The sequence below is a fragment of the Perognathus longimembris genome, chromosome 25 (assembly GCF_023159225.1).
Source record: "Perognathus longimembris pacificus isolate PPM17 chromosome 25, ASM2315922v1, whole genome shotgun sequence".
Lineage (NCBI taxonomy): Eukaryota > Metazoa > Chordata > Mammalia > Rodentia > Heteromyidae > Perognathus > Perognathus longimembris.
Window position 1 is genome coordinate 10,471,652 of NC_063185.1, and position 17,784 is coordinate 10,489,435.

At 41.3% G+C, this 17,784-nt stretch overlaps 1 protein-coding gene across 1 annotated transcript in view; it reads left to right on the plus strand.

Annotated features, from left to right (window-relative positions):
* Positions 1-17,380: 17,380 nt before the first annotated feature.
* The window catches only part of LOC125341793 (protein Largen-like), a gene marked incomplete at its 3' end in the record, with an annotated part of 57,211 nt that continues 56,807 nt past the window's right edge, over positions 17,381-17,784 (plus strand). The window contains exon 1 of the mRNA XM_048333879.1: positions 17,381-17,674. Within this exon, the coding sequence (XP_048189836.1) occupies positions 17,516-17,674 (159 nt within the window). The remainder of the gene's footprint in view (positions 17,675-17,784) is intronic.

A 17,784-nucleotide genomic window follows, 5' to 3' on the forward strand; every position in this document is an offset into this window, starting at 1 on the left:
TAGAATGTGTAGATTCTTGTTGTAACTAGGTGACCAGCAGAATGCATTAATTCCTCATTATGACTGAATGGTTAGTGCAGAGCATTAGGCTGATCAAGGACTAGGCCACCAAGCTGACTGTATAGGTACTGATAGCCACTAGGTGGCCAGGCTGAAGAAGAGGATAGGTACCCAGCAGGGATTTCCAGACAGTTTGCAACCAGTCTCAAATGACAAGTGGTACACATGGTCTTTCTCATGTTGGCTGCTTAATGTGGTGCTTCAGGGAAGAATGGTGGTAATCGCAAAGCTGTCATGTGACCTCTTCTTGACTAGGGAGAAAGCTTCTATTGTTTTGGAAGGTGTGATCCAATAAAGCAGAGGTGCTATGAGACAGTGTGAAAGGAAATGTTCTGCAAGGTGAATAAGAAACATCATTTCAGGAAGGCCCTCTGATAATGGCCCCAGGAATGAGTATGGGACATTTAGCTAAGAAGTACTTTGTGCCGGTGGCTCACGCCTGTCATTCTTAGCTACTCAGACGGCTGAGATTTGAGGATTGCAGTTTGAAGCCAGCTGGGAAAGAAGATCCATGACTCTTATCTCCAATTTAGTGGCACACCAAAAAAAAAGAAAAGGAAGAAGAAGGAAAAGAACAAATAGAAAGGAGGAGGAGAAGGAAAAGGAGAATTGCATGTGTGTGCATGTGTGCACAAGCATGCACACACAATGTCTGTGTGCCAGTCCCAGGACTTGAACTCATGACCTGAGCACTCTTCATGAGCTATTTTACTCAAGGTTAGCACTCTACCATTTAAGCTATAGCTCTATTTCTAGCTCTTTGGTGTATAATTGGGTATGAAAGTCTCATGGGCTTTCCTGCCCAGGCTGGCTTCAAACCACAATCCTCAGATCTCAATCTCCTGAGTAGCTAGGATTCCAGGCAAGAGCCACCAGTGCCCAGGCCTGGCCAAGTTAAATAGTACTTTTGAAGGAAATTATTTAAAGATAATTCACACAAGGTCCACTTAGGTGATGATGATACTTGGGTTAATAGCACCTATGAAAATTAAAGGTGAAGCTTCCTTTTCTTCATTGAAAGAGCTGCCTGAAGTGGGTAATGGAGATGCTTGGGTTGAAAACAGTAGGAAAGTATATTGTAAATCACTTAAAAGAAAATACACATTTTCAGGGAAATACAAACATTTATTCATCCACCTGGCATCACGCATATGTTATAAGCTCTAGTGCATAAGGATTAATCTCTTCAGGAATATTATCTTAATAATCTTTTGATGGGAAAGGCTGCATAACATAAAAGGTTTTTTCCTATATAAACATTTTGTCATCCTTACTAATGGAAAACACTTTATATTTTTAATACTAAAGATATATTTTACTATTTTAGGTAATATTTGATAGGTTTAATAAAATAGGTGTCAATTTTCTACTTGTTCCAAGATAAGAATTGTTTATTAATTCTTTTCTGGTTTCAGCCTTGCTCTTCCCCTCGTTGGCATACGGAAAAGCTACTGATTTTTGTGGGTTAATTTTATGCCCAGCTACTTTGACCTGGCACCTTTTTAAAACATAAATAAGAACCTTGGCTCATTGCAATTTATATTACATATACATACACACAACTTCTGTCAATTCTGTTACAGTCAAAACATAGCCAGCTGCTACTGAGATGATATCAAATGACAATTAAAATAGCACCAGTAATTTTATGCTACATGGGGGTACAAAAATATTTTATGTGGTAAAAGCAAGAATTATATTTAGATGGCTGAGATTTATGTCCCATATTAAAGGAACAGATGTTCTAAAAGATTAATGTTTGGTGCCAGCATGTCTATTGGAGCATAACTTGACACAGTATAGCATAATTGAACCAGATACCTGTCTTGTCCCCCCTCCCTCTCAGAGTCTATGGCCTCCAAGTGGCCCTCAGAGGACCAATCATTCAACAGAATACTAAGAAATATTCTGTCAAAACTGAGTTCTGGACTGGGAATATGGCCTAGCGGTAGAGTGCTTGCCTCACATATATAAAGCCCTGGGTCCAATTCCTCAGCACCACATATATAGAAGAGGCCAGAAGTGGTGCTGTGGCTCAAGTGGTAGAGTGCTAGCCTTGAGCAAAAAAGAAGCTAGAGACAGTGCTCAGACCCTGAGTTCAAGCCCCAGGACTGGCAAAAACAAAAAGCAAAATAAGATTTGATGACACTATATTAAAACTGCACATTTTTCTCTCCAATGAAATAGCAGACTCTTTAGCATCCTCACATGCATTGCAGTTCTTCTAGAGAAACCTGCATTGCTTCCCCAAAAGTATTTAACTATAGACCCAGTGCCAGAATAATCATTAAACATTAGGTAGATAAAACATATGTTCTCTACCAGCAAAATCGAATACCAATATTCAGCTTTTGTTTAGAGCATTAAAAAGTTAATACCAGGGCTGGGGATGTAGCCTAGTGGCAGGAGTGCCTGCCTCGGATACACGAGGCCCTAGGTTCGATTCCCCAGCACCACATATACAGAAAACGGCCAGAAGCGGCGCTGTGGCTCAAGTGGCAGAGTGCTAGCCTTGAGCGGGAAGAAGCCAGGGACAGTGCTCAGGCCCTGAGTCCAAGGCCCAGGACTGGCCAAAAAAAAAAAAAAAAAAGTTAATACCAGGGCTGGGGATATGGCCTAGTGGCAAGAGTGCCTGCTTCATATACATGAGGCCCTGGGTTTGATTCCCCAGCACCACATATACAGAAAATGGCCAGAAGTGGCGCTGTGGCTCAAGTGGCAGAGTGCTAGCCTTGAGCAAAAAGAAGCCAGGGACAGTGCTCAGGCCTTGAGTCCAAGCCCCAGGACTGGCCAAAAAAAAAAAAAAAAAAAAGTTAATACCAAAAATATTCAGACTGTTGCTGGGTTTCACACACTTATTCCACAGTGTTCGGTGTATATTTTGGTTTGCACAATAGGTGTAAATTGAATTTTGCAGTTCTAGAGGCCTTTGATGGAATTACACTGGAGTTCTTTTCTAAGAGCAACTGCGGGGACAAGGTTTTCTAAGTCCTGTTTACCACACAGAAATCACTTCTACTGCCTCTGAGCCTCTCCCACTAGCAGTTTTTCTGGACTAATTATGGTTCTGATATGGCTGTCATAGAACCCTCCAACTAAAGAAGATTTAAATTCCTCCTTAGAATAGAAACAAGGAGCCCTTAGGATATCCCTGACACTGAAGAAGTCTTCTGTTGTAAACATTAGAGGGAATGGAGTGAGAGGACATATAATAATCTAGATTCTCTTCCTTCTTAAGGTAGGAAGGATTCTGCCTGATGCAGGAATGGAATCCGCCACTAGAACCAAAGCAAACCAAAAACAGCAATTTGTTTTCGGCGTTCTCTTTCAGTTTCTGCCTTTTTCTCTGCTATCCAGCCAACCATGCTCTTAAACCCCCAGGCACCTCTTCTATTCACAGCCTTCCACTGCAACATCCACTAAGCTACGGTTTCAATCACCTTTCCTGTCAACAATCGGTGTTTATGTCTCGTCTCTCCAAAAATACAACTAAATGAGAGTAATGAAAGGTTCTGCAACGGCTTTATCATATTGATGAAAAATAATTGGAGAACAAATCACATAATAGAATGAGAATCATAAATGATACAATGAAATGAAGATATTAAATTCAAAAGCCTTCAGAGTGACGTGCAAGGCAAAGCAGTTTGACCTGAATAACCCAAGTGCTCAAGGTACCAAATCCAAAATATAGGGGAGTTGGTCACAAACAGAGAAATATAAGCCTTGAAGATTTTTTACTGCTTTGAACCCCATAACTTTGGAAACTAGGAAATACTACCTGCCCCCCAACAAGAAGAAAGTGTTATTTCTTAGAGAAACTATAAGGCTACAAGGAAGAAATTGACATAGATACCATTAAACCATGTAATAACGGAAAGCCTGACATACTCTTATCACTATGTTGAAATGGGCAAAACCAGTGCTTCTCAAACCTGAATGTGCCCAAGGGTAAACGGAAGTTGTTTTGAATGCATATTCTAGATCATTAGACCCAGAATATGGTCTGAAATTCTGTGTTTGTAATGGTTATGAATTTCAGCTGGTCCACAAACTAACCCTTGAGAGGAGAGGCCATGGATGAAAAACTCCAAATGTTTCTCAGAGTAACCAGCCATTCTTTACTGCATCCTGTTTTATTACGACTATTATTTTTGGCAATCCTAAGGTTTAAACCCAGGACATGGCTCTTGCTGATTCTGCCACTGGGAGCAGGCCCCGGCCCTGTTTGTTCAATTTATGTTTTATATAGGATCTTATTGTGTTTTTGTCCAGCATCCTCCTCCTACTTATGCCTCCTCTGTGGGTAGAGTGACAGGCACTCACTCCCACACTCAGTTTATGTTGTTGCAATGTCAACTCACTAATTCCTCTGCCTTCAACTCTACTTCCCAGTACCGGGTGTGAGCCCCACACATGGCCCTACTGATTTACTCTTAACTATGGACAGACGAAAATCACCAATTACTTGAAGTGGGATTTTATGTAGAAGATGATACCAGGAACCACCTGGTGCTGGTGGCTCCACCTGTACTCTCAGCTACTCTGGAGGCTGAGATCTGAGGACCATAGTTCAAAGCCAGACTGGATAGGAAAATTCATGACACTCTTATCTCCAATTATCCATCAAAAAGCCAGGAGTGGAGCTGTAGTTCAAGTGGTAGAGCACTAGCCTTGAGCACAAAAGCTCAGGGACAGTGCCCAGATCTTGAGTTCAAGCCCCGGATTGACACGCACGTGCTTGCGCGCGCACACACACACACACACACACACACACAACAAGGCAGAAAGGAATCATAGTATGACCCAAGTGGGAGAGTATCTGCTTTACAAATATAAATTTAATCCTCAGTACTGAAGGAAAAAAGAAGAATGGTACAACCAATCTACAATATGTATAACTTGTAAAGCTTTAGTGTAATATCTAAACTACTACTTTCAAATATCTAAAAAGGTTATTAAAAACCATTTTTCCTTATCTGTTCGAGGTAGAAATTTTCTTACATATATCAAAACAATACTGTACAACAGTTATAATGTGGCAGACTAGGTACAAGAAACTATTGTTAGACATTAAAGAGCATAAAATTATAAAACAGTAACATTCTTCAAACTAGTCTTAATAATTTTATTTAAAATATGACCTTTTTGTAAAAGCAAATTTATTTTACACTAGGCTGTACGGAATTTTTAGTCAATTGTAAATTAATTAAAATATGTTATAAATTTGTTGGTTTTATTTATTTTTTCCTCCTATGTGATGGTACTGGGGCTTGACTTCAGGTTGGTGAGCTTATGCACTCTGAGACTCATGAATAAGTGCTCTGATTAAAGAGGTCTAAGAGGGACTATGGCTCCTTCCACTGTGTAAGGAAATGGCTAGAGGGTGATATTTATGAAACAGGAAGGGGCCCTTGAAGCAGACACTGAATCTAACAGCATTTCAGTCCAGAATATCTCAGCCTCTAGAAATATGAGAAATAGATTACTGTTTATAAGCCACTGGTTCATAATTTTTAATATCAGCCCGAATAGAGTAGAAAATCGAGACATATCATGATGAATGATGTTATCCTCCACCATAAAATAGAGAACAGCATGCCCAGGGAAAGAGTGAAGGAATTAGAATTCACAGCCATTGTAGGTAGGAGATCCTGCTAGAAAACAATGGAGACAAAGGAAAGGCCAGCAGAGCATCGGGGAGGCAGAGGCAGAGTTTATAAAACTCAGTGTCAAAGAACACCCTGGGCAAGCAAAGGATGTTTATGGAGATTGCCCAGGGCAATTTTCTTGCTTTGATTGTCTAATTAGTATAAGGAAAATTATACCAATCGTTTATTCTGGCAAACAACTAGTGTATGTTATAATCTTTGATGTCTGGCAAATATCTACTTTACTTAAGAACCCTGAGCAACTTTATTAATTATGGCTTCAATTACAAGTGTTTCATGAAGAGTAAGAAGGCCTTAGGGCAAAACATACCTCATGAATTACTACAGAGAAAAAGTGCTCAAGATGAGCCTCACAGAATTCCTTCCATCTGTTGATGAAGGCACAGAAGTTAATATAAATTACAGTTACTTATAATATTTATAAGCTAGAGCTCATAAATTTATTACTATGCTGTTTTTGCTTGTTTTGAAAAAGAATATAGGATCACATTTTGTTACTCAAAAGAAATGATCAAGTTTAATGACTTATATGTTTCTATAGCAATGAACTTTTAAAAAACAATTTAGCTGTTAATACCTCCAGGGAGCCTTCCTTGATTTCCCAAGCTCATGAGGTACTTTGCTATTATTGGGGTCCCTTCCCAACATTATGCCTACTACTATACAGAATATGAAAAATATATTCACTTGTTTTTATTTTTAGACAACATTTTCTAAAGGTCAATATGTGTATCACATGCATTATAATAATCTCATTGTCAGATAAGACCTAGAAACTAACATGTTTAGAAAATATTATGGTCATATGTAACACACATAATAATTATTTATTATGTAAATAATAAAATAAATGACAATAGTTTCAATTTAAGATGATTAGTCTGAGTTAAATAAAAGGGTGACATACGATGATGAATTTTAGCACTTAGCTGCAGAGGTTGTGAATTTAGGATTCAATGGCGGACAGATAAATCTTTGATCCTGTATCATGGAGTAAGCAACTAAGGTCACTTGTCTCTGAGCACAGTCAACCTTTTGTTTAAATAGGTAACATGTTTTGGATCATCTTTATTCTACTTAGGAAAGCAGGCTGTAGCTATAGACTCTACGGGGCCACAGTGAGTTCTCATGCCTCTCCCTTTAGATATTTATTTAAATTAAAACATTCATCCAGACCTATCTAAGAAAATTTCATGTATTTAGGAACCTTTTGAAATGATAGTTTTGGATATGAAATGTATGCAATAGGTACATTGCTCAAAGATTATAAACGAATATACATAATAAAGGAAGAGATTTTTCTGTAGTTTTTGCCTCATAGCTCTGTATGCTTGAGGTAAACATTGAAGAACCTCATAATTTGAAAATGAGAATTTAGTTAGGTATATTTCTAAAATAAGATCTTTGACCTCAGATGCATGTCATATTGCAGAGTCTACATCATTCTTTTATTGCACTTGAAATGGCACATTCTTAGGGAGAACCTTCCTGCCAGCCATGATGATTTGATCTGCCCCCCCTCCTCACAGATCTCATCATACAAGATAATTTTGTAGTATTATTTTCACATTCCCTATTGTTATGCAGCATGTATCTTTCATAGTGGAGTATAATTTTCCTAAAGAGTAAGAAAGGTGTGTGTGTGTGTATATATATATATATATATATATATATATATATACACATATATATATGTATTTTTTTCTATATACATCCTTACTCTCACACAATGCCTTGCACAAGGTTAACTGTAAAGTGATCTTCAGGAATAAAGTCAAGTAAGTTAGTGGAGGTTAATTTATGTGGGAAAATGTGGGTCCGTAGAGCAAGTTATAGAAGATCTTCTGGCAGGAGGAATAAAATGCAGGGAATTACTTGTGCAGGTAGACAGAACTGGGGAGTTAAACAGCAAATCAGAGATGATTAACAGATAAGAGTGAGACTGACTGTGTGGAAACAAGAAATGGGGAAATACCAAATCTAGAAGCTGGACTACTTAAAGGCAGCAAGACTATCACCAGGACCATCGGGTCCTAGAGAGAGAGGCTGTTGTATGTGAGTTGAGGACTTGTGTGCACAGCCCAAGAGTTCCCGCCGTGTCTCCTCTCCCTCTTCCTTCTCCTCTGCCGAGAGAACAAATACTTGAATTTCTCCCTTACTCCAACCTCCTAATTGCCACCATCAGTAAAGCTGCTGCGAAGCTAGTTGGTAAGACAGTGGGTGGCAGGAAAATGTGAAACAGAGAGGGAAAAATGAAGAAAAAGAATTAGCAGAGTCACAAGTACCTACTATAATTGCAGACTGATTTCTGTATAAGCCAGCCTGTGACCAATAGGACGCAAAAATTATTCAGCAGAGATAATTTTAGTGGAAATGCTTCCTTGGCATTATTATTGTAAAATGATAGAAAACGGTATTTCTTTCAAATGAACATGTGATGCTAGCATTAAGTCTATGCTTGCGCAAAAGATATTCCTGGCATGGTGTATGGGAAAATATATCTTCATTACTGAGCAATGTAGATTGTAACCATAGACAATGAGAAATGTGGTGAGAATAAATCACTTCTGGCTTGCAGACCATGAAAGGCTCCTAGAAACAGTGTAAAATGGCCCAGTGTTTGCTTTTACATTATCAAGCAACATGTGTAGCCTTGGGAATATGATAACATGTGATTATAAAAGATCTTGTGGGCTGGGAATATGGCCTAGTGGTAGAGTGCTTGCCTCGCGTACATGAAGCCCTGGGTTTGATTCCTCAGCACCATATAAACAGAAAAGGCCAGAAGTGGTACTGTGGATCAAGTGGTAGAGTGCTAGCCTTGAGCAAAAAGTAGCCAGGGACAGTGCTCAGGCCCTGAGTTCAAGCCCCAGGACTGGCAAAAAAAAAAAAAATCTTGTCTTTTTTTTCTACCATTTAACTTTATAATCCAGGTAATCAGTTTTAACCATCAGAGAAAACATTCCAAATCTTTAGTTCTTTTCATTGTTAAAGAACTGTGAAATGATTACTATTATTATTATGAGGCAAGCATGACCTAGTATATAAGTTCAGGAGTTTCAGTGCATACACTGTCTCTCTAAGAGAAAGGAAATTTTACTAGGGTCAGGAAGATGTGTCCTAACTGTTGAAATAACAATAAATTTGCATCTCCAGTGTTGGGGTTTTTGTTTGTTTGTTTTCCTGTCAGTCAGGGACTTGAACTGTGGGCCTGGGTGCTGTCCCTGAGCTCTTCAGCTCACGGTTAGTGCCCTACCACTTGAGCCACAGGGCCACTTTCAGTTTTCTGGTGTTTAATTGGAGATAAGAGTCTCACAGAGGGCTGGGAATATGGTCTAGTGGCAAGAGTGCTTGACTTGTATACATGAAGACCTGGGTTCGATTCCCCAGCACCACATATATAGAAAACGGCCAGAAGTGGTGCTGTGGCTCAAGTGGCAGAGTGCTAGCCTTGAGCAAAAAGAAGCCAGGGACAGTGCTCAGGCCCTGAATTCAAGCCCCAGGACTGGCAAAAAAAAAAAAAATGAGTCTCACAGATTTTCCTGCCTGGGCTGGCTTTGAACCACAATCCTCAGATCTCAACTTCCTGAGTAGCTAGGATTACAGGCATGAGCCACCAGTGCCATGCATATCTCCAATATTTGTGATGAGAGGTACCCAGAGGAAAGGCAAAATTTCAAATAATTGTATATTTGCCTTTATTTGAAACACAAAAAGAGATTTGAATTCAATTATTCAGATATCTATTGGTACACTCCACATTTTTCTGAACACTTGATGAAAAATCATTAAGTAAGTGATATATGTAGCATATGACAGGTGGGAAATTTCTTAGAGCTAGTTGAATGAAATGTCTTTATTATAGATATTTTAAAAATGAGACCAAGAAAAAGCAGAACATATTCCAGTTGCAGTTATGTGACAGGTAACAAGAGTGCCTTTTCTTGACTCAAGGAGTACCTAAGATTGCTGGCTTTGTAGTCTCTCAGAGTTGGGATCAGTTTTAGAGCTCTGCTACTTTCTCCTGTGTAACCAGGCACAGTTACATATTTGCCTGAGTTTCCTCATTTCTTCCTGACAATGCTTGTGAAGATAAAAATAATCTGACATATATAAAACACTGAGCAATGTACATAAGTACAATAGACACTAGCTTACCCTTGTTCCATCCCTTCCCCTGAGTAGCCAATCATTTGAGTGGAAGAAATAGTCTAAATTCCAATGGTGGAAACACCAGTTACTCATGTAATCTTTTCTTTGTGATCCATTCTGATATTTTACACTATCATGGTCCTACCATGACATTTTTCTTTCACAAGCCCTCAAGATTTAATCTCCTTTATTAGCCATAATGAAGAAAGTACTCAATAGCAAACTGGCCATTGAAATCTTTAATCTACTTATGACTTAGATACTTAGTATATAATTGGTGGTCATGAGTTTCTGTAATAATACACTGGATTCATACGTAGGGAGTTAGAATATGTGTCAGACATGAATTTTCTCCAGGCCACAACAAACATATCAAAGGCTTTTCAAGTTCTGAGCATATAATCAGAAAACATAACATAAATTTAAAAAATCAGTACATACTGTCGAGACAGAAGTAAAGTGGTTCACTGCCAAGTGCTTAGTGATTCATATCTGTCATCCTGGCTACTCAGGAGGATGAGATCTGAGGACCACAGTTCAAAGTCAGACCAGCAGAAAAGTCTGTGAGACTCATCGCTAATTAACCACCCAAATGCTGGAAGTGGAGCTATGACTCAAGTGGTAGAGTGCTAACCTTCAGCAAAAAAAAGCTCAGAACAGCACCCAGGCCCTGAGTTAAAGCCTCAGGACATGCATCTGCACACATGCGTGCACACACACACACACACACACACACACACACACACACACACACAGGAGCGTCCACAAAGACATCACTGTGAAGGTATTACTAGAATGGCTACAACGAGGCCAGTAGAAAACCTTGCAACTGTGACAAAGGTTGTGTTCAATCACTGCAAACAGTGGGGTCTAATTTAATTAATTCAACCCTCGCTTTGGTGCCACCCCTATGGCTTCCTTGATTGATCCTTTCATCTCTGCCACCGAGTGTGGAATAATTTCAGTGGAGGTAAGTTTGGAACCCTGTTTTATTTTTGTCCCTATTATTAATTCATTGATTATCATTTAAAAATTAAATTATATATAACATCAAAACCAAACTGGCAAAATTAAATTCATCTTATAAACTCAATTTATCCATGGATTTAGGGAAACACTAAATTCCAATCCTTTTTAGGTTAAAAATGTATGAGATAATTTACACCACCAATAGAATCAATTCAATGGTCAATTCTAGTTATTGGTAATAAGTGCAGTAACTTCTAAGTCAATATAAATCTATGTCCGGCACAGATTAAACCCATACACTATTTCAAATCATGTTAGTAAGGTTGGTAAGCAGTGCCATTTTCACTGTTTATCACTTGGTTGCAAGTCACCAGGCCTCTAGCCTGTCTAGGAGAAACTGATGATTCTCCTGAGCCATTGCATTGGAGATGCGCCACTTTGTGCAGGCCTCACCTCCCTTCATGAGCTGTGCTACTGAACAGCTCAGAAATGTCAGCAATGTGACTCAGCTGCCAACCTGTGAAGTACATGGTACGAGTACACGGAAAACAAAGCCTCCTCCTTGCTCTCTTGTGAGCATTGTATTTAGAGTTCCTTTGCATCTCCAGAAAGGCACCAGCAGAGAAGCTAATTTTTCTTTCATAAAATACTGCTATGGCCTCATGAGAGAAACATTCTTTGTCATCCTTCACTGGGCACAAGAGCTACTCCCTAAACCCTGGAAGGTTCAGTGCTGTGCTTCAGAAATTTGAAATAGCCATAGTCTTTGACATTTCTTGAGAAATTCTCAGTATAACATTAAGACAGGGAAACGATCTCTTTGTCATTCAAACAGTTATCAATTTCCCAATATTTCCTTCCTATTTCCAAAGTCCTGCAACAAACATACATAGGAGGTCAGGAAGCTGAAAATAAACACAGTCTGTCCTTCACATTTCTAATCTGAAGCAATGAATGCACTATTTTGAGGCACTCAAGGACAGCAGCAAGTTCACTGGATTATCCTGATAATCAAAGGAGATGGTAATGTGACATTAGAACATACTCTGGAAGTGGTAAAGATTTGCACAAAGACTTCATAAATGAAAATAGTAGAACAAAATTTATTATATGGAAAAATACTCAACAAAAATGCTACTGAATCAGTAATGTTCTCTCTCTCATATATATATGTATATATTTCCTATATAGAATAATCCAGCCTTATAGAATTAGTCTTTTTTTTTATTTGTTTTGTGTTTTTTTTGCCAGTCCTGGGGCTTGGACTCAGAGCCTGAGCACTGTCCCTAGCTCCTTTTTTCTCAAGGCTAGCACTCTACCACTTGAGCCACAGTGCCACTTCAGGCTTTTTCTATATATGTGGTGATGGGGAATCAAACCCAGGGCTTCATGTATGGGAGGCAAGCACTCTACCACTAGGCCATATTCCCAGCCCCCAGAATTTGTCTTTTTTTTTTTTTTTTTTTTTTTTGCCAGTCCTGGGCCTTGGACTCAGGGCCTGAGCACTGTCCCTGGCTTCTTCCCGCTCAAGGCTAGCACTCTGCCACTTGAGCCACAGCATCGCTTCTGGCCATTTTCTGTATATGTGGTGCTGGGGAATCAAACCTAGGGCCTCGTGTATCTGAGGCAGGCACTCTTGCCACTAGGCCATAACCCCAGCCCCAGAATTTGTCTTTTGAGAAAGAAAATATGATCCATAATACTCCATAATCCAAATATGGTCCATAAATATAATCTGTAATAATAGAAACTTTTAGAATATATTTACCAAAGTCCTTTGTGAAAATCCTTTGAGGATGTTGGATAAAAGGAAAGATTAAAAGAAGAAAGCAAGCCAGAGGTCTATGGCTCACTCCTGTAATCCTAGCTACTCAGGAGGCTGAGATCTGAAGATCGGGGTTCAAAACCAGCTGGGCAAGAAAGTCCATGAGACTCTCATCTCCAATGAACCACCAGAAAACTGGAAATGGCACTGTGGCTCAAGTGGTAGAACACTAGCCTTGAGCTGAAGAGCTCAGGGACAGCGCCCAGGCCCACAGTTCAGGCCCCAAGACTGACGAGATTGAGAGAGAGAGAGAGATAGAGAGAGAGAGAGAGAGACAGAGAGAGAGACAGAGAGAAAGAGACAGAGACAGAGACAGACAGACAGAGACAGAGACAGACAGAGACAGAAAGAGAGACAGAGAGACAGAGACATAGACATAGAAAGAGAGACATAGAGAGAGACAGAGAGAGAACAGAAAGAAAACTAGGAAGAAGGGAAGGAGAGAGGAAAAATGGAAGGAGGCAAGATGAAGCAAAGAAGGTCCACAACTTTTATTAGCTCTTTAAAATTCAAAATAAACAATGAAGACTTTTCCTCTGGCCAAAAGAAATACCTTTTCTTCCTTTTTATTGTTATTATAAGGGTGATGTTCAGAGGGCTTTTCATTTCATAAGTCAGGCAAATAGTATATTTCTTTTTGGACAATTTCACTCTTTCCTTTTTTTTTTCCTCTCCCAGCTTTTCCCTCCTATCCCTGCCCATAAATTGTATAGTTCATTTTCAACATAGTGTCTACTGAGTCCCGTTGCTGCATTTGTTCACTTTGTCCCTCCACTTCTGTACTTCCCCTTACCCTCCCAAAGACAGATAAATGCACAAACAAGACAACATATAAAAATAAACCTGTTTCCATTTCCTGGAATTCATTTCAATAAATGTTATTTTAGATAAACAGAGAGGCATTGAGACTTTGGGTTCCTCCCCTAAGAATTGTGACTTTGAGTTCCTCCCCTAAGAATATCCTTCTTTAGTCTCACTGTATGTGAATGCCTAGAATCCTGTATAATTTATCATGCCCCAGTGTATTTTATAGATCTAGCTTCTGCATAGGAGAGAAAACATGCGTCATTTGTCTTTCTGAGCTTGGCTTACCTCATTTAGCATGATTTGTTCTAGGTCCATCCATTTCCCTGCAAATGACATAATGTTGTTCTTTCTAGTGGCTGTGTAAAATTCCATTGTGTATAGGTGCCACCTTTTTGGGATCCACTCATCTATTGTGGGGCATCTGAGCTGTTTCCCTATCTTGGCTATTCTGAATAGTGCAGCAATGGACATGATGTGCAATTGTCTTTTCAGTATCCTGGTTTGTGATGTTCTGGTAGTAAGGCTGGATTTTAGGGAAGATCCATGTTTAGTTTTTTAAAAGAAACTCAAGACCACTGGTCCTGGTCCAGAATGGTTGTATTAGTTTACATTCTCACCAGCAGTGCAATAGGGTTCTTTCCCCCCACATTCCTGCCAACTTTTGTTTTAGAGAGACATACCTTTAACACAGTAGTTTTAAAGAGGAACAGCTCTACTACCCGGGGGTGGTAGAGTCTGCGGGGAGGGGGGTGGAGGCTGATGTAGTTGGCATTAATAAAGCTGAGCTATAGACTTAGAACCATCACAGCAATAATCTCCTCAACTATTAGTTTAGCTAGTGCTAAGTATATGGAAAAGTCAGTGTCATAGGATTAATTTTTTTACAATTTTTTTTCTGAAACATTGTTAGGAGATGACCATATAACGAGAAATAAAGACTTTACATTTAAATTACTGTTCTCTCCATCACAGTATGTAACATACAGACTAAGTTAAAAATAATTTTAATTTGGGGGGCTGGGGATATGGCCTAGTGGCAAGAGCGCTTGCCTCGTATACATGAAGTCCTTGCTTCAATTCCCCAGCACCACATATATGGAAAACGGCCAGAAGGGGCGCTGCGGCTCAAGTGACAGAGTGCTAGCCTTGAGCAAACAGAAGCCAGGGACAGTGCTCAGGCCCTGAGTCCAAGGCCCAGGGCTGGCAAAAAAAAAAAAAAAAATTTAATTGGAATACTTATTGAAAAATAAAAAGATCTTGTACATAGAGAAATGTTTTAGAATAATTGGATAGAATTAGAACAGAACATTATTAATACAGCAGAGATCAAGATCTGATCAACTTAATTGATTGCAGATATTAAAATGTTATATGCCACACATTTACACTACAATTTTGAATGTATATGCATGTATTTGTATATATGTAATTGAATATACATATATATGTTCTATTTGTAACAAATGTTATCAAACTGTCAGTTGTTTTCTTTTTTCTTTCTTTTATTTTTATTTTTGGCCAGTCCTGGGGCTTGAACTCAGCGCCTGAGCACTGTCCCTAGCTTCTTTTTGCTCAAAGCTAGCACTCTACCACTTGAGCCACAGTACCACTTCTGGCTTTTTCTGTTTGTGTGGTGCTGAGGAATCGAACCCAGGGCTTCATGAATGTTAGGGAAGCACTCTACCACTAAGCCACATTCCCAGCCTGTCAGTTGCTTTCTTTTACTGATACTGGCTCAGTATCAGTCTTCATTATTCCAGATGAGACCAGAGTAATAGCTGTGATTTGATTTTCAGTCAGGCTTAGTTTGGTTCAAAAGTTGCAATGGGTATCCTAGGAGAACAGATTTCTTCAGGGACAGAGATCTGGAGTTGCATAGACATTTACATTTTGAGAGAATTGTTTTGTCACTGGGGAAGAAAACATCACTTCCTTTCCTCATCTCTAGTATCCTCATCTAAAATTACTATACTTGGAATTTTCCAGACTTTTAAAATCACTATCAGGAGTTAAAATTTCAAACTTAAGGAGCCCTAAAGGAGTAGATATGGGAAGTTAAAGAAAACCTATTTTGCCTAACTCAGAGACCTCAAGCACATTACTGATTACTGCAAAATAGTTCTTTTAATTTTTTTCTGATTTTATTTCTGTTTAGCATTATCTGCTTCCCATCTTTCTTTTCTCTATTTTTTCAGTGCATTTCCCAGTGATATGCTATATTCTTTTGACAACATTTCTGACTTCTAATGTTTATGCTTTGTCCCTCTGTATTCCAAATACAATTTTCCAAACAACTTTTTCAAGGAGAATTGTTAAACCAAAGAGAGTAATTTTAGGAGCTTGAATGACTGTGAAGAGTAGAGCTGTCATGATTCTCTTCACTTGGGAAGCATTTTAAAAGAATATTCTGAGGGAATGTAAACTCGGTAAATATCACAGAGCCAGCCTGCCAGGTTAGTAGCTAATATAAGCCCATGAGTTTGCCACTGAAGGAGGTAAAACTCTAGCTAGTAGCCGGGCACCAGTGGCTCCTGGCTATACTCCTAACTACTCAGGAGGCTGAGATCTGAGGATCACGGTTCGAAGTCAGCTTAGGGCAAAGAAGTCCGGGAGACTCTCATCTCTCATTACTGACCAAAAAGGTGGAAGTGGAGGAAGTGGAATTGTGGCTCAAGTGGTACAACGCTAGCCTTGAGCACAAAAGCTCCCGGACAGCACTTAGATACTGAGTTCCAGACTCAGGACACACACACACACACACACACACACACACACACACACACACACACACCAGTAAAAAAAAAAAAAAAGATAAGAAAATCTTAGCTAGTGAGAGTGGTAGCCACCTTCAAAAAGAAGCTGCTGTCTTCTCATTGATTTCCCTGCTTGGGTCACTTTGACACAACTATCATAAACCTATTTCCTGTTTATTTAGTTGCAAGAGACTTTAAAACAGAGGCAAAGAAGTTGGAGACAAACTTTCATTTAGCTCCCCCAGGAGGGCCACATAAAATCAGTGCCTTCTCCAAGTCGTGAACACACCAACACAGATCATCCAGCCAAAGAGGAAGAACGGTTAAAAGGGGGGTAGAGGGAGGGCTGGCACGCAAAAGTACAGCCGAGACCATCTTTGGTGTCATCTCCTGTGTGCTTGCTTTGCAGAAGGAGAGCCTACCTCTTTGTAGAACCCTTCCAGGATAAAGGGTGCCCCCCTCCGAACCCACCCACCCCTCGCCCGTAGAGGTCCTTTCAAACACTGCGTTAATGACTGGAGATCAATCTGTTCAATAAAGTGATCCTGAGAACTTATCCACGACCAAATTAACACCCAGAGACCTCCGGCTCACGCTGTGGTTTCTGGGAGCAGACAGAATCCCCGGTTAGATCTGACCAGACACCCCGGCGGGCAGAGGTGACAAGTCAATCAATCCAGGAACCACGACGGGGCGGGCAAGAGGCAGCCTCATCTCCTTTATGTGGGACCTGGGTGTTCCGGGGAGGGGCCCATGTGGAACGTGCCAGGGTGGGGGGGTAGGGAGTGGGGGGGAAATCTGTCCCTCTCGGACTATCCGTGTCGCCTCCCGTCCCGCACCTTTGTCCACCTCCGGGGGAGAGAGCACTCGCGCGCTGCGGACGGCGGGGCCAGGGCGCGCGGACTGCAAGCGGCAGGCAGCGGGCGGCGGGGCCGAGGCGCGCGCTCGCGCGGGGGTGAGGTGGGGGGAGTGGGGGGGGGCCCCCGGCGGAGCGCTAGGCGGGGGGCTCCGGGCGGGCGGGCGGGCGGGCGGAGCGCAGCGGTGCCCGGGCGAGCTGAGCGCGGGCGTCTCGGAGTAGATGGCAGCGCCACGGCGCGGCGGCCGGGCCGAGCGCGGAAGGCCGCCTCTCGCCGCGGCCCCGCGAGCGCCCAAGATGCGGGGAGCCCTGGGCGCCGGCGGCCGCAGTAGCGCCGGAGCCGGGGGCGCGCCGCAGCCTCTGCCCGCCCGCTGGTCCTGACCTGTGCCTCGCGTGGGTTTCCCCCCACCCTCCCCAAAGAATGTCAGCCACGTCCGCGGGCCCCCAGACCTCGTCCGCTCCGACCAAGGGACCTCCCGTAGCCCCCAAAACCAAGGTGAAGGAGCAGATCAAGATGATCGTGGAGGACCTGGAACTGGTCCTGGGCGACCTGAAGGACGTGGCCAAAGAACTCAAGGAGGTGAGCGCAGGCGGCGGGAGCTCGGCGCCCCTGCTCGCTCTGGATCGGGGGAAGCGGGGGGGCGGGGGGGGGGAGTCGGGGGAGGCGGCGCGTTTTCGCTTTGGACCCCC